Source organism: Trachypithecus francoisi, unplaced genomic scaffold (genome assembly GCF_009764315.1).
Source record: "Trachypithecus francoisi isolate TF-2019V2 unplaced genomic scaffold, Tfra_2.0 Lachesis_group3, whole genome shotgun sequence".
Lineage (NCBI taxonomy): Eukaryota > Metazoa > Chordata > Mammalia > Primates > Cercopithecidae > Trachypithecus > Trachypithecus francoisi.
Window position 1 is genome coordinate 33600011 of NW_022681468.1, and position 20846 is coordinate 33620856.

Consider the following 20846-nt stretch of genomic DNA (forward strand, 5'->3'; position numbering starts at 1 on the left):
GAGCAAGACCATCCTGGCTAACACGGTGAAACCCCGTCTCTACTAAAAAAATACAAAAAACTAGCCGGGCGTGGTAGTGGGCGCCTGTAGTCCCAGCTACTCGGGAGGCTGAGGCAGGAGAATGGCGTGAACCCAGGAGGTGGAGCTTGCAGTGAGCTGAGATCTGGCCACTGCACTCTAGCCTGGGCGACAGAGCGAGACTCCGCCTCAAAAAATAAATAAATAAATACATAAATAAATAAAGACCCCTAAGTTTTGCTTATGAGCAATGGAAGAGAAACAAAAATAGGCAAGTTTGCAGCTGTGGCCATCTCTGTTCTGTTCTATCCCACTGGTTTAGAATAGACCAAAGTGGTTCTTCTAGGGCTGTTCAGATTGACATGAAGTCAGTACATGGTCCAAAAGGCCATAATGTAGCTTTGTCTATTCAAGTTCTACATTGGGGGATTTTCTGTTCTATTCTATTCTATTCTATTCTACTCTATTTTATTTTATTTGAAATAGAATTTCACTCTTGTTGCTCAGGCTGGAGTGCAGTGGTGTGATCTCAGCTCACCACCTCTGCCTCCCAGGTTCAAGCAATTCTTCTGCCTCAGCCTCCCGAATAGCTGGGATTACAGGCATGTGCCACCACGCCTGGCTAACTTTATATTTTTAGTAGAGATGGGGTTTCTCCACGTTGGTCAGGCTGGTCTCGAACTGCCAACCTCAGGTGATCTGCCTGCCTCGGCCTCCCAAAGTGATGGGATTACAGGTGTGAGTCACTGTGCCTGGCCTCTCTCTTTCTTTTCTTTTCTTTCTTTTTTTCTTTCTCTCTGTCTCTTTCTTTTTCTCTCTCTCTCTCTTTCTCTCTTTCTTTCCTTCCTTCCGTTCCTTTCCTCCCTCCCTCCTCGCCCTCCCTTCCTTCCTCCCTCCCTCCCTCCGTCTCTTTCTTTCTTTCTTTCCCAGAGTCTTGTTCTGTCACTTGTGCTGGAGTACAGTGGCAAAATCTCAGCTCACTGCAACCTCTGCCTCCCAGGTTCAAGTGATTCTCCTGCCTCAATCTCCCAAGTAGCTGGGATCATAGGCGCCCACCACCACGCCCAGCTAATTTTTGTATTTTTAGTAGAGATGGGGTTTCACTATGTTGGCCAGGCTGGTCTCGAACTCCTGACCTCAAGTGATCCTCCCACCTTGGCTTCCCAAAGTGCTAGGATTACAGGCGTGAGCCACCACACCCAGTTAATAACATATATTTTGAATACTTACTTTATGTTAAGCACACGTTTAGCATAGATTATCTACATGTGTTCAGTGTTTCACATAGATTATTTCATTTAATCCTCATAATAACACTCTGATATATGTTCTAAAACGATTACTAGTGGCACTATTATCATCTCCACTTTTTAGATGACAAATGAACAAGGTTTGGTGAGATTAACTAATTAGCACAATTTCACAAACTATGAAGTGGAGGAGCTGGGACCTGACTCAGTTAATCAGGGTTATCTACTGATGCTGACACTGATCTTAGATATTGGGAAACTAAGACTGGGGATGAGAGGAGAGACAGTGAGAGAGAACACCACAATTTTGATCCAATTGTAAAAAAGCAACTGCTTACCATGTATTTCTGATTATTCTGTATAATCAGAATAATTTTTGATTCTGATCAGAATTTGTGACCTTTGTGTCACCTTTCTGACTTGAGGACAAACCTAGCTTGCTTTCTTTTTTTAACTTGCTTAAGTGAGCTAGAAGTTTGTTTTTCTTTTACATAAAAGTACAAGTAGATAGTAGATAGACATGGAACTTGACGTTGTCTGGAAGTCAGGATCCTTCTCCCTCTTTTTTTTTTTTGAGATGGAGTTTCGCTCTTGTTGCCCAGGCTGGAGTGTAGTGGCACAATCATGGCTCACCACAACCCCCGCCTTCCAGATTCAAGCGATTCTCCTGCCTCAGCCTCCCTAGTAGATGGGGTTACAGGTACACACCACCACACCCGGTTAATTTTGTATTTTTAGTACAGATGGGTTTCTCCATGTTGGTCAGGCGGGTCTAACTCCCAACCTCAGATGATCCGCCCACCTTGGCCTCCCAAAGTGCTAGGATTACAGGTGTGAGCCACTGCACCTGGCCAGGATCCTTCTCTCTTACTGCTTTCATGGGTGACCTCTTTGTGATAGAGGGAAGAGTGAGAAAAGGAGGTGGCTCAGCACCAAACCCTGAATAATTCCAGCTTTAATCCAACATAACAGAAGGAAATTTATATCAGGAAAAAATAAATATACAATTAAAAAAAAATACAGGGTTTGTCTCGCTATATTACGAAGGCTGATCTCAAACTCCTGACCTCAAGCAATCTTCCTGCCTCATTGAATAGCTTGGGACTGCAGAAACGTGCCACTGTGACTGGCCCCACATAGATTTATAAGGCCTTTCTTTCTTTCTTTCTTTCTTTTCTTTTTTTTCACTCTTTTTTGCTCAGGATGGAGTGCAATGGCACAATCTCGGCTCACTGCAACCTCCGCCCGCCGAGTTCAAGCAATTCTCCTACCTCAGCCTCCCAAGTAGTTGGGATTACAGGTGCCCGTCACCACGCCCGGCTAATTTTTATATTTAGTAGAGATGGTGTTTCACCATGTTGGCCAGGCTGGTCTCAGACTCCTGATCTTGGGTGATCCACCCGCCTCAGCCTCCTAAAGTGCTAGGATTACAAGCGTGAGTCACCGTGCCCGGCCAGGCCTAGCTTTCTTATAAGCTTTTGGTCTAGGGAGAATCTTGTACCAGTCTAAATATCCTAGCAGTTTTTCATCTTACCTTGGCTCAAACCTAGACCATTCAATTTTATATAGATAGAAATGACCTGGAATATCAGAGGTATTTTTTCTTTAGTTTCTCTCCTCTTCACGATTCCATGCCACAAATTCCATTTTTATGCCTAGAAAATTGTCCAAGCCAGCTCAGAATCACTCACCATCCAGCTTTTTCAGTTTGGGCACTCTCTTGGTTGCTTCTTCAATCCAGTTATTCTCAGCAGAATGTTTCTCTTCCAAGGGATTGCCTACAAACACCAGGTCTTCCAGGCATGGCAGTTCTGCCAGCTTCACAAACTCAGCTACAAGTAAAATAATATTTTCCGTATTAAAACAGCAAGTTTTGGCTGGGTACAGTGGCTCACACCTGTAATCCCAGCACTTTGGGAGGCCAAGGCGGGCAGATCACAAGGTCAGGAGATTGAGACCATCCTGGCTAACACAGTGAAACTCTGTCTCTACTAAAAATACAAAAATAAGCCAGGCGTGGTGGCAGGCACCTGTAATCCCAGCTACTCAGGAGGCTGAGGCAGGAGAATTGCTTGAACCTGGGAGGCGGAGGTTGCAGTGAGCGGAGACTGCACCAATGCACTCCAGACTGGGTGACAGAGCAAGACTCCATCTCAAAACAAAACAAAACAAAACAAAACACCCAGCAAGTTTTACTGTTACAATTTTGGGGATTAAATTCCAATATCATTAACCCTCAGTTTGTGACTATTCATGACAATTAGTTGTTTAAGATTTTGAAGGAAACTGGGAAAGTTATACCATATAAAGTCATTCTCAGAAGATTACAGGATGGGAAGGAAAAAGAAGACACACTTCTTTACTTTAAATGCTAGCATAAGGATGAAATAAAATGAGATGAGATTCAGAGTCAAAAAGAACAAATCACTTTCTAGTGACAGGTCTTCTTCATGCTGTGCTGCATCAGTGTAGGTTAAGCTAACTTGCCTTTGTCTGTACCCATTCCCTCATCTTTGAATTCTTAAAACAACTCATTCAAATCTCTATTGCAGAACTTATCACACAGTTTTGTTTTTTTTTTTTTTGAGAAAGAGTCTCCCTCTGTCACCCAGGCTGGAGTGCAAAGGCATGATCTCCACTCACTGCAACCTCTGTCTCCCGGGTTAAAGCAACTCTCATGCCTCAGCCTCCCAAGTAGCTGGGACTATAGGGTGTACCACCACACCTGGCTATCTTTTCGTACTTTTACAAAAAAATTTTTGGGTTTTGCCATGTTGGCCAGACTAGTCTCGAACTCCTGACCTCAGGTGATCCGCCTGCCTCGGCCTCCCTAAGTGTTGGGATTACCAGCAAGAGCCACTGTGCCTGACCTCTTATCACATAGTTTTATAATTATTAGCTTACAAACTAATTTTCCCCACTAAGCTGTGAACTCCTTGAGGGCAGAGATAATGTCCTATTCAACTATGTATCCAAAGAGACTGGTATAGTTCATCGCATATAACTGAATGAATTATGTACAATAAAAAAGCAAAGTAACATAGATATCAAATAAGTCTTCTACCTATGAAGTATTCAATTTAAACTGATTACTTCAGCCTTTGGATAATATCTTAAATTTTTTTCATGATTAATAGGACCAGGACCTATCAGATTATACTCATCCTAAGTAAACAGTTAAATATAAATGTTAAGCATTTAAAATTTAGAAACTCCTATACTATTTCTCTCTGAGCTTAGACATAAATGTTCCCATTTTCTCTCTGTGCTTAGAAATAAACATTCTCGTTTTGCATCTTTTCCCTCTCGGACTATTTTCTATAAACAGGCGGTAGGCGGTTAGCAAAGGGCCACTCTCAGCTTACCCCAGTCTTTTACCAGGTTATTAGACATGTAGAGAATCTTCAATTTCTTCATTACGTGGATCCCTTTCAACTTCTCAATAAAATTGTAGGAGATCCACAGTTCTTCTAATGTGTCCCCTACTGCCTCCTGAAAAAGAACAAAATTTGATTTATGTTTATGTTTATGTTTTCTTTCTGTCTCCTTTATAAAGATATGCATAATGGCTTTCCAAGCGAACTTAGACCCTGCCTGTCTACTTGTAGAAAAGCTAGTAGCTATGTGGGAGTTTTTTTAAGAACAGCTACTGAAATACTGAAATCACCAAGAGGGGAAACAACAGCACCACCTTATCACTTTCATTAATGCTATGGCTTTCAAGTTACATTCCCACAGAGTATATTATTTGGTCCTTACAACATCTGCTTGAAAGAAGATAAGGCAGGTTATTTGATTTCTAGTATAGAGGGATTAAGGGCTTTTTCTAAGAACACACTGCTACTAAATAATAGAGCTAGGTCTAAAATTCAGGGTCTTCTCCAACATTTATTATGATAATTTTCAAACATAAAAAATTTGTTTTTTGTTTTGTTTTGTTTGAGACAGGGTCTTGCTTTATCACCCACGCTGGGGTACAGTGGCACACTCACAGCTAACTTCAGCCTCAACCTCCCCTGGGCTCAAGCAATCCTCTCACCTCAGCCTCCCTAGTAGTTGGAACTACAGGTGCACACTACCACATCTGGCTAATTTTTGTCTTTTTGGTAGAGATGGGTTTTGTAGAGATGTTGTCCAGGCTGGTCTTGAACTCCTAAACTCAAGGGCTCTGCCTGCCTCAGCCTCCCAAAGTGCTGGGATTACAGGCATGAGCCACTGTGCCCAGCCAATAATACAATTTCCTATAAGTATTTGTTAAGTAGATAATAAATACAAGATTTTCGTGAAGTAGTCTAGTGAATATCTATTAGGAAAACCTGGCAAAGTTTGAGTGAATCAATTCAGTGAAATCTGTCATTAAATAAACTGACTCTTTCAACAATTGGACAATAACTGAACAGTCATTTAGCAAGCTGGTCAGCTTCTACATGTAAACAAGTCATTTCTCCCCTCAGTTTCTTACTCTGTAAAATGAGGAGATACCATCTCATACCCATTAGGATGGCTACTATCAATATCACAGAAAATAGTAAGTATTAGTGAGGATATGGAGAAATTGGAACCCTGTACATGGTTGGCAGGAAGGTAAAATGGTGCAGGTGCTATGGAAAACAATTTGGCAGTTCCTTAAAAAATTAAAACAATAGGCCGGGCGCGGTGGCTCAAGCCTGTAATCCCAGCACTTTGGGAGGCCGAGACGGGCGGATCACGAGGTCAGGAGATCAAGACCATCCTGCCTAACACGGTGAAACCCCGTCTCTACTAAAAATACAAAAACTAGCCGGGCGAGGTGGCGGGCGCCTGTAGTCCCAGCTACTCGGGAGGCTGAGGCAGGAGAATGGCGTAAACCCAGGAGGCGGAGCTTGCAGTGAGCTGAGATCCGGCCACTGCACTCCAGCCCGGGCGACAGAGCGAGACTCCGCCTCAAAAAAAAAAAAAAAAAAAAAAAAAATTAAAACAATTATCATGTGACAACTGATATCACTTAACAGGGGATCCAGCCATTCCACTCCTGGGCACATATTCAGAAGAAATGCAAATGGGGTCTCGAGATATTGGTACACCCATGTTCACAGTAGTAAATTCACAATAGCCAAAAGATGGACGTGACCCAAGTGTCGACTGATAGACAAACAGATAAACAAAATATGGTATATACATACCATAATAGAATATCATTTAACATTAAGCAGCAACAGACTGTGTGCAATGGCTCACACCTGTAATCCCAACACTTTGGGAGGCCGAGGCGGCTGGCTCGCCTGAGGTCAGGAGTTTGAGACCAGCCTGGCCAACATGGTGAAATCCCATCTCTACTAAAAATATAAAAAAATTAGCCGGGTGTGGTGGCATATGCCTGTAGTCCCAGTTACTTTGGTGGCTGATGCAGAAGAATCGCTTGAACCTGGGAGGCGGAGGTTGGAATGAGCCAAAATCGCGCCACTGCACTCCAGCCTAGGCAATACAGTGAGACTCAGTCTCAAAAAAAAAACATTAAGCAGAAAGGAAATTCTGACACATGCTACAACGTGGATGAAACTTGAGGACATTACGCTAAGTTAAATAAGCCAGTCATAAAAAGATAAATGCTGTATGATACTACTTATATGAAATACCTAGAGTAGTTAAATTTGTAAAGATGGAAAGTAGAATGGTGGGTGCCAGGGATGGGGGAAGAGGCAGTGGGAAGCTATTATATGCTTATAGAGGTTCAGACACGCAAGATGAAGAGAGTTCTGGAGATGGATGGTGATGGTTGTACAAGTCTACTTACTACCACTGAACTATACCCTTAAAAATCCTTTAGATGGTAAACTTTGTTATGTATATTTTACCACCATAAAAAACATTGGAAAAAATGAGGAAGTTGGACAAGTTCTTTAAGGCTCCTCCCAGCTATTAAAATTTATGATTTTTTAAGGTCAACCCATTGTAAGTATTAAAAACAAAAAAGTAAATGTCTGCTCTGTAAATAATATCATGTTGGAGGTTACAGAAGTGGGAGAGCATTATGAAATGCTATAAAATCTCTGTTTTTTGGTTTGTTTGTTTATTTTTTAATTTAAGAGACAGGGTCTTGATCTGTTACCCAGGCTGCAGTGCCGTGGCACAATCAGCTCACTGCAGCCTTGAACTCCTGGGCTCAAGTGATCCTCCTGCCTCAGCTCCCTGAGTAGTTAGAACAGGCAGGTGCCACCAGGCTTGGCTAATTAAAGAAAAAAAATTTTTTTAATAGAGACAAGGGTCTCACTATGTTGTCCATGCTTGACTCCAACTACTGGCCTTAAATGATCCCACTGCCTCGGCCTCCTCAAGTGCTGGCATTACAGATCTGAGCCTCTGTGCCCAGCTAAAACATTATTTATAAATTAAGTGTAGCCTATGTACAGTGTTTTATAAAATCTACAGTTGTGGGCCGGGCATGGTGGCTCATGCCTGTAATCCCAGCACTTTGGGAGGCGAAGGCAGGTAGATCACTTGAGGTCAGGAGTTCGAGACCAGCCTGGCCAACATGGTGAAACCCCATCTCTACTAAAACGACAAAAATAAGCTGGGCACAGTGCCACGTGCCTGTAATCCCAGCTATTCAGGAGGCTGAGGAGGGAGAATCACTTGAATCTGGGAAGCGGATATTGCAGTGAACTGACATTATGCCACTGCACCCTAGCCTAGGTGACAGGGCAAGACTCCCTCTCAAAAAAAAAAAAAAAATCAAATTTTTATAGAGCATTAAGAATTTTACTCACCATATCCAATTAGAAAGCAAATAATTCATCTAATGGTTATAAACCTCCTTTATTTAATCCCAGAATCTGACCCTTAAGAATTTCTTTTTTTTTTTGAGACAGAGTCTCGCTTTGTTGCCCAGGCTGGAGTGCAGTGGCTCCATCTCGGCTCACTGCAAGCTCTGCCTCCCAGGTTCACGCGGTTCTCCTGCCTCAGCCTCCCGAGTAGCAGGGACTACAGGTGCCCGCCACCACACCTGGCTAATTTTTTTTGTATTTTTTTTAGTAGAGATAGGATTTCACCTTGTTAGCCAGGATGGTCTCGATCTCTTGACCTCATGATCCGCCCACCTCGGCCTCCCAAAATGCTGAGATCACAGGTGTGAGCCACCGCGCCCAGCCTGACCCTTAAGAATTTTCAAGCATTTTTAAAACTCATCAGTAACACTTTACGTGGGTAAATAGAATCACAGAGGTGGAAATATAATTCACAGTTTGGCTAATAAATTTGAGATAATTCCAAAATTGCACCTCTGAACATGACTCCTATTCAGGGTTACCACTGTTTCTGTACTGAGGAGGATGGCCATGTTAGCCTGTTTGGTCTTGGGAGGTTACTGTTGAAAACCACTGCAATTTCAGCTCCCCACTGCCTCTTACAAAGCACAAGCTAGATTTATTGGGAGGGGAAAAGGAGTCAGGGCCATACAAAATTTCAGTATGTTTATGAATTATTTAACAATAAACATATTAAAAATGACTGTCTTTTCAGGAACAGATACAAGAAAAATACTCTTCATCTTTCATGAAGTTGCCTAGTTTTACGTTATTGCTCCATCTTACCTTCTTTGGAAGGAAATTCAAATGGCCAATAAATATAGAAATAAGACATGTCAAAAAAATTTTAAATGCCTAAGGCTGGTATGGGAAATTGGGAAATCTCACACATTACTGGTGGGAGTATAGGTTGTTACAAACTTTTTGAAGGGCAACTTGAGAATATGTCACAAAAGCCTTAAAAGAAACTGATACCTTCTGACCTAGTAATTCCATTTCAAGGAATTTATCCAAGAAATTATTCATGGATGTGTGCAAATTAAATAAATAAAATAATAATAAATAACAACCTACCAGTCCATTTAAGTTCTTTATGTTGTTTCTTCCTAAAGATAATATCCTCAAGTTTTCTGTAGTGAAAAGAAAATATTTTTTTGTTTACTAGAATCATACTACACAATTGTTGTAAATCTAGTATAATAAAGCTTTAATAAGCTTTATATAATAGATATCCTTATACAATGAGTAAGAAAGGTTGTGTTAACAAAAATGGGTAATCAAGTAGAAAATAACATTGACCTATCATCTAAAGTAAACACTACAGGTATAATTTCATAACATGTCAATATTAAATTTAAAAATGGTTAGCTATCTGGAACACATGGTCTTAAATTGCTGGCTAATAAAAATATTACAGGATAGAAGAGCAGTAGAGAATATTTTGAGTTTGGGAACATATATATTTCAAATCTCTTATGAGAACTCACACTAGAAAATAAGAACATATATTTATGTATTGTCCACCTCACTCCATGAAGGATTAGAAGTGAAATAAAATAAATTTGGTATTTAAAAAATCATTTGCTTTCAAGTTTTTAAATAATTAGACTGTGATGTGGTTAAAAAATAAAATGCCTATCTTTATTTTTTAAAGGTTATTTCTATTTGTATATCATATAGGCTATTTCTGGAGGAGAAAAAAGAAAGTAGAAACTGTGGTTGTCTTTGGGGAGGAACTAACAGTCTATGGTTAGAAGTAGACATTTCCCGCTGGGCGCGGTAGCTCACGCCTGTAATCCCAGCACTTTGGGAGGCTGAGGCGGGCGGATCACGAGGTCAGGAGATCGAGACCATCCTAGCTAACATGGTGAAACCCCATCTCTACTAAAATTACAAAAAATTAGCCGGGCGTGGTGGTGCATGCCTGTAGTCCCAGCTACTCGGAGGCTGAGGCAGGAGAATGGCGTGAACCCGGGAGGCGGAGCTTGCAGTGAGCCGAGATGGTGCCACTTCACTCCAGCCTGGGCGACAGAGCCAGACTCTGTCTCAATAAAAAAAAAAAAAAGTAGACATTTCCCATTGTAACCTCTTTTGAACAATTTGAATAAAGCCAGATGCATATATTATTTTTCCAAATTAAAAAAAAAATCTTTTTTAAACACCCAGGAAACCTCATTTCTGTTCCAAGAAACTACTGTGATTACTTTTGCTTATCACTATATTGAATTTCCACAACTTAAACATCTGCAACTTCTTTGTCTGATACAGTGGTCACTAGATACATGTGGCTCTTTAATTAAAATTAATTACAATTTAAAATTCAGTTTCTCAGTCACATTAGCCACATTTCAAGTGCTAAATAACTATATGTGGCTAGTAGCAACTGTATTGGGACAGTGCTGACAGTTCTGTTGGATGACACTATTCTACAACATCCATAATTGAATGGTAAGAACTCAAATCCAATTAACGGAGTTTCAATCCCAACTCTCTAGGGAAGCAACCAAACCTCTTTGAATCTGTTTTACCATATATAAAATGGGGAAATATAATTTCTATCTTATAGGAATCTAAGGATGAAATGAGGTAATTACCTAAAACATTCAGTGAGATGTGTAACCCATGGTAAGTACACAATAAATGATCTGTGTGTGAATGTGTGTGTGTGTGTGTGTGTGTCTGTGTGAATCAGGCATATGTAACTTTGATTTTAAACTTTAATTTATTTAATAAATTATTTTAAATTGTCTTACAAGAAACAATGAGCTTTTAGAGCAAGGTATTTTAAGTGGTCTAATTTACACAAAATGATTTAACTGTTGAAGCAAGACCCCATGTTATGGGCTGAATTGTGTTCCCTGGAAAATTCTTATCTTTAAATCCTAATCCCCAGCATCAGAACATGACTGCATTTGGAGACAGAGCCTATAAAGAGGTAATTGGGCCAGTCATAGTAGCTTATGCCAATTATCCCAGCACTTTGAGAAGGTGAAGTGGGAGGATCACTTGAGGCCAGGAGTTCGAGACCAGCCTGGGCAATATAGAAAGACTCTGCTTTTACAGAAATAAAAATACAAAATAAAAAATTTAGGCTGGGCGCGGTGGCTCACTCCTGTAATCCCAGCACTTTGGGAGGCCGAGGCGGGTGGATCACGAGGTCAGAAGATCGAGACCATCCTGGCCAACATGGTGAAACCCCATCTCTATTAAAATACAAAAATTAGCTGGGCATGATGGCGCATGCCTGTAATCCCAGCTACTTGGGAGGCTGAGGCAGAAGAATCGCTTGAACCAGGGAGGCAGAGCTTGCAGTGAGCCAAGATTGTGCCACTGCACTCCAGCCTGGTGACAGAGCAAGACGCCCTCTCAAAAAAAAAAAAAAAAAAAAATTAACTGGGCATGGGGCATGGTAGCACATGCCTGTAAGCCTAGCTACTCAGGGAGTCTGAGGCACGAGGATGGTTTCAGCACAGGAGTTTGCACCACTGTACTCTAGCCTGGGTAACAGAGTGAGACCCTGTCTAAAAGAAAAAAAGAAAGAGGTAGTTAATTGGGCCATTTAGATACTTAAAAAAAAAGGGGGTAATTAAGGTAAAATGAGGTCATTTGGATGGGCCCTAATCCAACATGATTGGTATCCTACCATGATTGGTAACAAGAGGCAATTTGGACACAGACACAGAAAAAGACCATGTAAAGAGAGAGGGAGGGGCCAGGCGTGGAAGCTCACACCTGTAATCCCACCACTTTGGGAAGCCGAGGTGGGTGGATCACTTGAGGCCAGGAGTTCGAGACCAGCCTGGCCAACATGGTGAAACCCCGTCTCTACTAAAAATAAAAAAATTAGCTGGGCATGGTGTGTGCTTATAATCCCAGCTACCAGGAAGGCTGAGGCAGAAGAATTACTTGAGCCCGCGAGGCAGAGGTTGCAGTGAGCCAAGATCATGCCACTGCATCCCAGCCTGAGTAACAGAACAAGACTCTGTCTCAAAAAAAAAAAAAAAAAAAAAAAGACAGAGGGAGAAGACAGTCATCTACAAGCCAAGGAGAGAGGTTTCAGAAGAAATCAACCATGCTGACATCTTGATCTTGGACTTTTACCCTCCAGAACTGTGAGAAAATTTCTATTGTTTAAGCCACCCAATCTGTGGGACTTTGTAATGGCAACCTAGCAAACTAATATATCCTATATAACTATAAATTTATGAAAATTAAATATTTAAGAAAATCACATAATTATTCTTTAAAGCTTCTTGATATGAAAAAACACCATTTTCTTTTTTCTATTTCATGAAGAATTAAATGCTTATTCAATAATTTATTCACTCAACACATAAGTTATTGATCATCTACCATACACCAGGAACAGCAATAAGCACTTGCAATATTACAGCAAATAATACAGACAAAATTCCTGCTATCAAGGAGCTAACATTTGGCAGACAAACAAAATAAGTAAGTATATTAGATAGTGACAAATGTGAAGGAGAAAAGAAATAACCAGGTAAAAGGAATGAAATATCAGGAGGTTGGGAACAGTTGATTTTTTGATAGGAGATCGTGTTAGGGAAAGACCCAAAGGAAGTTAGTAAGAGAGTTCACCACGCAGATATCTGGAGGAAGAACATTTACAGGCAAGAGAACTTCAAGTACAAAGGCTTTGAGGCAGGACCACATAAGCTGAGAGAATGAACGAAGAGTAATAGGACATGAAATTAGAGGAAATATTCTTGGTTGTAAGTCCATACATATAATATGAAAGAAATTAGAGGAAATAATAGGCGTTAGAGAGGATGTGAGAGACAGGAGTCAAGAAATTACCAAGAGGTTTGGCCTGAACAACTGGAGAAATGGACTTGTTGCTATCTGAGACAAATCTGGTGCAAGAGTGGCTCACTCACGCCTGTAATCCCAGAACTTTGGGAGGCCAAGGCAGGCAGATCGCTTGAGCCCAGTAATTCGAGACCAGCCTGGGCAACATGGGGAGACCCCAACTCTATAAAAATACCCCAAAAAATTAGTCGGGCTTGGTGGTGCACACCTATAGTCCCAGCTACTCAGGAAGCTGAGGTGGGAGGATGGCTTAAGCCCAGGAGGTGGAGGTTGCAGTAAGCCGAGATGGCATCACATTGCACTCCAGCCTGGGTGACAGAGCAAGATCCTGTAAAAAGAAAAGAAACACACAGGAGTTGGTTTATCTGGGGTAAGGGGAAGATGTCTAGATTCAGTTCTGGAAATGTTAAGTGTGAGACGTTGGCCGGCCACTGTGGCTCATGCCTGCAATCCCAGCACTTTGATTCACACTTGATTTAAGAGATCCTCCCACCTCAGCCTCCCAAATAGCTGGGATTATAGGCATGTGCCACTACGCCCAGCTAACTTTTTTGGATTTTTAGTAGAGATGAGGTTTCACTATGTTGGCCAGGCTGGTCTTGAACTCCTGGCCTCAAGTGATCCACCTGTCTGGGCATCCTGAAGTGCTGGGATTACAGGTGTGAACCACCACCCACAGCCATAAAATTAAATTTTTAAAAAAATGAAAAAATCAGTTTTAAAAAAGTATGAGATGTCTGTTAGATATCCTGTGGAAATATCACCCAATGGAATATATGAATCTGCAATTCAGAGGACACAGTTGGGCTAGAGATCTAAATGTGGGAGCCATCAGCATACTGATGAGGCCATGACTCTGGATGAGATAATCTAGGGAGTAAATGAAGAAAAAAAAGAGAAGAGATACAAGAACTGAATCCTAGGGCCTTCTAATATTTAAAGGTTATGGATATGAAACTGGGAAAAAGTGGCCAAAAAGACAGGAGGAAATCAAGGGGGACAGTATCCTAAAGCCAAATACTAAAAATGCTTTAAAGAGGGAAGAGAAATCATCCACGTCAAAAATACGCTGATTCATCAACTAAGATGAGGACTAAGAAATGACCTCAGTAATGGGAGATAAGAAATATATGCAATTTTTTTCTAAGATAATCTCTAACTCCTTTTTGAAAAACTACACATGAAAATGGTAATGAATGGCTAAAAAGACCATATTTATTACTGTATAAGGAAATAAATTATGATATCCAAAGTTAATAGATTGTGTTCTAACATAACACAATATATATTTTCCATATTTTATGTGCTGCATAAGTAGGGTATCACTAGAAGAAAAGTACTATTGTTTTCTTCATACAAGATCCTGATGAAAATCAAAACTGTGCTTTCAAGTTTTATGCTTATTTGTAACCTGTAACCTGAAGGAGTAAAGTATACTCTTTCACCAAAGTAAATGGCAACAAAATTTATTTTCTAATCTTTAAGATTATTATTCAGGCCGGGCGCGGTGGCTCAAGCCTGTAATCCCAGCACTTTGGGAGGCCGAGACGGGCGGATCACAAGGTCAGGAGATCGAGACCATCCTGGCTAACACGGTGAAACCCCGTCTCTACTAAAAAAAATACAAAAACTAGCCGGGCGAGATGGCGGGCGCCTGTAGTCCCAGCTACTCGGGAGGCTGAGGCAGGAGAATGGCGTAAACCCGGAGGCGGAGCTTGCAGTGAGCTGAGATCTGGCCACTGCACTCCAGTCCCGGCGACAGAGCGAGACTCAGCCTCAAAAAAAAAAAAAAAAAAAAGATTATTATTCATATTATACAGCTTTTTAGTTGTGGTTTGAACATAGTCATATCAAGCAATTTTCTAGTCACAATTCTGGTACAATAAATAAAAATTGCTATTAGGGTTGTTCTGCCTGATAAATCCCCTGTTAAATAGGAATACCTATTTATTTCAGATCATCTCATGATGGCATAATAGGTAAGACTACAGTGTTCATGAAAGGAGATGGGTAGGAGGCAAGCTAAAGCATAACTTCAATCCTCATATGGATCAATTAGCTTCTTTTTGCTTCATAGTCACAGATAAAATGTATTCGCTAGCCACAGACTGCATAAATTGTATTTGTTACTAGCAGAACTAAAATGAAATGAGCCAAATATAGCAAATACCTATACTCTCTGATTTTGTATCTACAGCAGACATCAATAATTGATCAAGGTATTTGTTCCACTAAGCTTTTGGAACTCTTATTATTACAATTTTCCTGAGAGTCTCTACCAACGGACCAAAGTTAGAAAGTTATTTAAAACCCAGTGCCAGCCCTACATAGAAGGTCATCCATCCATTTTCACTATTATCATAGTCTTTTTTTTTTTTTTTTTTTGAGATGAGTCTCACTCTGTCACCCACGCTGGAGTACAGTGGTGCAATCTTGGCTCACTGCAACCTTCACCTCCCGGGTTCCAGCTACTCTCCTGCCTCAGCCTCCCGGGTAGCTGGACTACAGGTGCGCACCATCATGCCCAGCTAATTTTGTACTTTTAGTAGAGATGGGGGTTTCACCATGTTGGCCAGGTTGGTCTCGATCTCCCAACCTTGTGATCCACCCGCCTCGGCCTCCCAAAGTGCTGGGATTACAGGTGTGAGCCACTGCGCCCAGCCTTCTTTTGTTTTTTTTGAGACAGAGTTTCATTCTTGTTGCCCAGGATGGAGTGCAATGGCCCAACCTCAGCTCACTGCAACCTCCAACTCCAGGGTTCAAGTGATTCTCCTGCCTCAGCCTCCCAAGTAGCTAGGATTACAGGCACCTGCCACCATGCCTGGCTAATTTTTATATTTTTAGTAGAGACAGGGTTTTACCACATTGGCCAGGCTGATCTCAAACTCCTGACCTCAGGTGATCTACCCACCTCCGCCTCCCAAAGTGCTGGTATTACAGGTGTAAGCCACCATGCCCAGTCCACAGTCATGTTTTTATATAAAGAAAAGCATGTAATCTGTCATGATAAATAATAACATAAATAATATGTTATCAACTTGCTTAGTCACATTTAAGCAAGTTACTTCAATTACAGTCAAAAAAGCTGAGGCAGAGAATAAAATGTAATAGCTTAAATTGTTTAATGAGTCAGCAAAAAATTAGAATAGACAGGCATCTCACAACACAACTCTACTAGTTAACACTATGTAAATACTGAAGGCCAACTTTCCAGCAGTGTGTAAGTACCGAATGATGACTTTGAGTAAGGTACGAGGGGTAGGGGTACTGGAATAGAAGATTAAAATATTAACAAGATGATGCTTTTCCTCAAGGAATTCACTATCTAAAGAGCAGAACATATTCCCAATTAACTATAATAATGATTAATATTTGTTGCACATTTTATATGCACCAGGCATAATTCTAAGTACTCTATATATACTAACTCAGTCTTCACAATAATTATATGAGATAGGTAATTATTATTATAATCCAAGTAGACTGTTATGAATATTCCCAAAGGAGTAATTAATTTTGACGATGGAGATGAGGGAAGTCTTTAAGGAGGGGTGACATTCACACATAGCATTCGTAATTTTTTTTTTTTTGAGACAAGGTCTTGCTCTGTTGCACAGGCTGGAGTGCAGTAGCACCATCATAGCTCGCTGCAGACTCACTCTCCTGAGCTCAAGTAATCTTCCTCCCAAGTAGCTGGGACTACAGGCAAATACCACCATGCCCAGATAATTTTTAAAATTTTTAGGGGTCTCAGGGCCGGGAGCGGTGGCTTACGCCCGTAATCCCAACACTTTGGGAGGCTGAGACGGGCGGATCACGAGGTCAGGAGATCGAGACCATCCTGGCCAACACGGTGAAACCCCATCTCTACTAAAAATACAAAAAATTAGCCGGGTGTGGTGGCAGGCACCTGTAGTCCCAGCTACTTGGGAGGCTGAGGCAGGAGAATGGCGTGAACCCGGGAGGCGGAGCTTGCAGTGAGCTGAGATCCGGCCACTGCACTCCAGCCTGGGCGACAGCGCCAGACTCCGTCTCAAAAAAAAAAAAAAAAAAGAAATGGGGATCTCGCTATGTTGCCCAGGCTGGTCTCAAAATCCTGAACTTAAGTGATCCACCTGCCTCAGCCTCTCAAAGTGCTGGGATTATAGGCATAAGCCACAGTATCTGGCTGCATTCTTAATCTTAATTTCTTATAGGATTTTCCTGTTACAGGAAGAAGCTGTTCTCAGTGAAAAGTACTGCACTAATAAATGCTACAAGGTCATTTTTAAAATAGTATATTGGGGTGTGAATTGGATAGTAAAAGCTTTTAGATGACTTTGAATGCAACATCAAAGCATTTGGTCTTTACTAGGCAAAGAGGTACCATTAAAAGGTCTCTGATATAATGATATTCAAATAATATTTTTAGAAAGAAAACTCTGTTATCAGTGAGGAAGGTCACCTGAAGGGCAGAAATACAGGAGAAAAGGAGATCAATTAGGAGGCTACTGAGGGAGAAGAAAAGGAGAAATCAGTTAAGTAAACAGTTAAGGCCAGTCCTTGGAAAAGCAGCCTGCCTGAAAAATCATAGCTACAGGCAAAAATACAACAGCCTGGGGAAAACTCAGGCAGCACCTGCACGGATAAGTATGTAGGGTCCAGCACAAATTGTTCTCTGTGTAAATGGCGGGCTCCCAAGAAAGTTTCTTCCCCTTTCCAGATATGTACACAGTAGGCTCCCTGGGAACTTGTACAGGGAGGAAAGGGACTTACCTAAAATAAACCCACAATTATACAAAGAAGAGAAGCAGTGCTTTGATGCTTGCCTGGAGATATACCCACAACTACATAGATAAGGGGGAGTTGTGCAGACAGCTTTTCAGATAAGAGGAGTTACTCAAACAGCTACAGAGGTGAGAGGAGTTTCTTACAAAAGTTTTTGAATTCAACTGTAAAAACAGCAACTCACTTGGGGTTCCCTCTCCACTGCAGAGAGCTTTCTTTTTTCACTCATTAAACTTTCACTGCAACCTCAAACTTTGCATCCACATTCCTTAATTTTCTGAGTCATGAGACAACGAACTAGGATAACACCTTAGATAATGAGACCAGTGACCCTGACCTGTTTCACTATCACAAAAGTTATAGTGTTTTTCAAATTATGGGTCGTGAGCCTAAATTAATAGGTTGTGAAATCAATTTAGTGTGTTGTGATCAACATAAAAAAAAAAAAAAAGCCAGGCGTGGTGGCTCACGTCTGTAATCCCAGCACTTTGGGAGGCCGAGGTGGGCGGATCAAGAGGTCAGTCAGGAGATCGAGACCATCCTGGCTAACACGAAACTAAAATTACAAAAAATATTAGCTGGGCATGGTGGCGAGTGCTTGCGGTCCTAGCTACTCGGGAGGTTGAGGCAGGAGAATGTTGTGAACCCGGGAGGTGGAGCTTGCAGTGAGCTGAGATCGCGCCACTGCACTCCAGCCTGGGCGACAGAGCGAGACTCTGTCTCAAAAAAAAAAAAAAAAGAAAGAAAATTTTAAAAACACATAATGGAAGTGGCCAGGTGTGGTGGCTCACGCCTATAATCCTAGCACTTTGGGAGACTGAGGCGGGTGGATCACTTTAGGTCAGAAGTTCGAGACCAGCCTGGCCAACACGGTGAAACCCTGTCTCTACTAAAAACACAAAAATTAGCCAGGCGTGGCAGTGGGCACCTGTAATCCCAGCTACTCGGGAGACTGAGGCAGGAGAACTGCTTGAACCCAGGAGGCGGAGGTTGTAGTGAGCTGAGATTGTACCACTGAAATCCAGCCTGGGCAACAGAGTGAGACGCCAGCTCAAAAAAAAAAAAAATTACTGGGATCTATGTTATATAAAGGTAAATGCTGTCTTGCAAACTTTACTCAAGTTTATATGTGTATATACATATTTGATATGCATATTCATATGAATGTATAATAAATTCAGATGTATTTCTTACAATGGAAAGTAGTCAAAATGTTTGAAGAACATGACCTAAGGGGAAGATGATGAGGGTCTAAATTAAAGTTGTAACTCCTGGAAATGGAAAAGCAATACTTCATTTGAGTGCTCCTTCAAAGAGTAGAGTTAACAGGATTTAATGATGAACTTGCATATAGGGCTTCAAGAGAGACTGTGGTAGGCTACACAACGGCTCCCCAAAGATACCTACATTCTAATCCCTGGAACCTGTGAATGTTACCTTATATGGCAAAAAAAAAGTACTTTGCAGATATGATTAAGGATCTTGAGAGATGGGGAGATTATCCTCAAGATCAGGGTGTGCCCTAATGCAATCACATGTATCCTCATAAGAGGGAGGCAGACAGAGATTTGACACAGAAGGAGAAGCCAATGTGACTACAGGCAGAGACTGGAGTGATGAGTCACAAGCCAAGGAATGCAGCAGTCACCAGAAACTGGAAGAGGCTAGAAAAAGATTCTCCTCCAGCCTCCACAGGGAGCATGGCTTGATTTTCACCAGATGAAACTGATTTCAGACTTCTGGTCTCCAGAACCATAAGACAATACATATCCATCATTTTAAGCCATCAAATTACAGCAGCCATAGGAAACTAACACAGAGTCAGAGGCCTTGGCAACTGGGAGGGAGGCAATGTCATTAACAAGGATAAGGAGCACGGGAAAAACGGGGATGATGAATTAAAAATTAAACATAAGTTGGAAATACAGAAAAGACAAATCTGAACAAAGAAATATATAATTAAAAATCTGATATTATATTTAAGACATCTCAATTCTAACTCTATAAAAGCTTTTAAATGTCTTTAAAATGTTCAGAGCTCATGCTATCTCTACTTTTCTTTGGATAATCAAACTTAAGACATAGGTTATGTATTCTACTATCTGACAACAAGTATGGCTAAAACAGGTGCCAGCTTCTGGAATTACATATTGTCTCTGGAATGTTTATTAAAAGAACTAGGAAATCCATGAACTATCTGTTACTGTGAATCACTTACTTAAGCCATTCAGGTTGGCAATTTTTTCAATGCAGTTTGTAGACAGTGAAAGCTTCCTTTAAAAGAACAAAGAAAAAATTTAAATTAATGCGAAAAACTTAAAATGGTAAATCAGAAATTATTCCTTAACAATAGTGCCCATGAAAGATAGCATTTAAGTAATACTTCCCCACTCAGTCATAGCATTTATTACTTCATTTTAAAATCATTGTTTTTCTCTGATTACATAAGTTAATAAACACTTAGTGAAAATTTGAAAAAATCTTCTTGAGGGCAATTTGGTATTAACAATTTTTTTTTCTTCTTAAGACACAGTCTCACTCTGTCACCTAAGCTGGAGTGCAGTAGCACCATTTCAGCTCACTGCAACTTCCACCTCCCTGGTTCAAGCAGTTCTCCTGCCTCAGCCACCCAAGTAGCTGGGATTACAGGTGCCTGCTACCATGCCTGGCTAATTTTTGTATTTTTAGTGGAGATAGGGTTTCACCATGTTGGCCAAGATGGTCTTGAACTCCTGACCTCAAGTGATCCACTTGCTTTGGCCTCCCAAAAGTGCTGGGATTAGAAGTATGAGTCACCGCACCTGGCCCTGGTATTATCAAATTTTTTAATGCATACATTTCTTGACTCAGTTTTTCACTTATAGAAATACATCCTACTGAAATATTAATATAAATGCCAAAAGATATATGAACTAGATTATATGTATTACTGGAATAGCAGACAAATTGAAAAAATCTATAAACACCTGTTAACTGAGGAACAGACAGTGAAATATTAAGCTGCCACTAAAACAAAGAAGATTGGGCTATAGATACTGACTTGGGAAGATGTCTATGATACATAGTTTAAAAACCATCTAGTAGAACAATACTTTTTTTTTTTTTTTTTTTTTTGAGACAGAGTCTCGCTCTGTGGCCCAGGCTGGAGTGCAGTGGCATGATCTCAGTTCACTGCAACCTCTGCCTCCTGGGTTCA

General features: G+C 40.9%; 1 protein-coding gene across 6 annotated transcripts in view; it reads right to left on the bottom strand.

The window, feature by feature from the left end:
* Window positions 1–20846, bottom strand: part of DNAL1 (dynein axonemal light chain 1) — a 60626-nt gene that overhangs the window by 10543 nt on the left and 29237 nt on the right. For all 6 annotated transcript variants that reach the window (XM_033187510.1, XM_033187508.1, XM_033187511.1 and 3 more), the window contains 4 exons: window positions 19869–19924; window positions 9125–9180; window positions 4634–4760; window positions 2960–3100 (listed from right to left, as the gene is read on the bottom strand). In XM_033187510.1, coding sequence (XP_033043401.1) covers window positions 2960–3100; window positions 4634–4760; window positions 9125–9180; window positions 19869–19924 — 380 coding nt within the window. The remainder of the gene's footprint in view (window positions 1–2959; window positions 3101–4633; window positions 4761–9124; window positions 9181–19868; window positions 19925–20846) is intronic.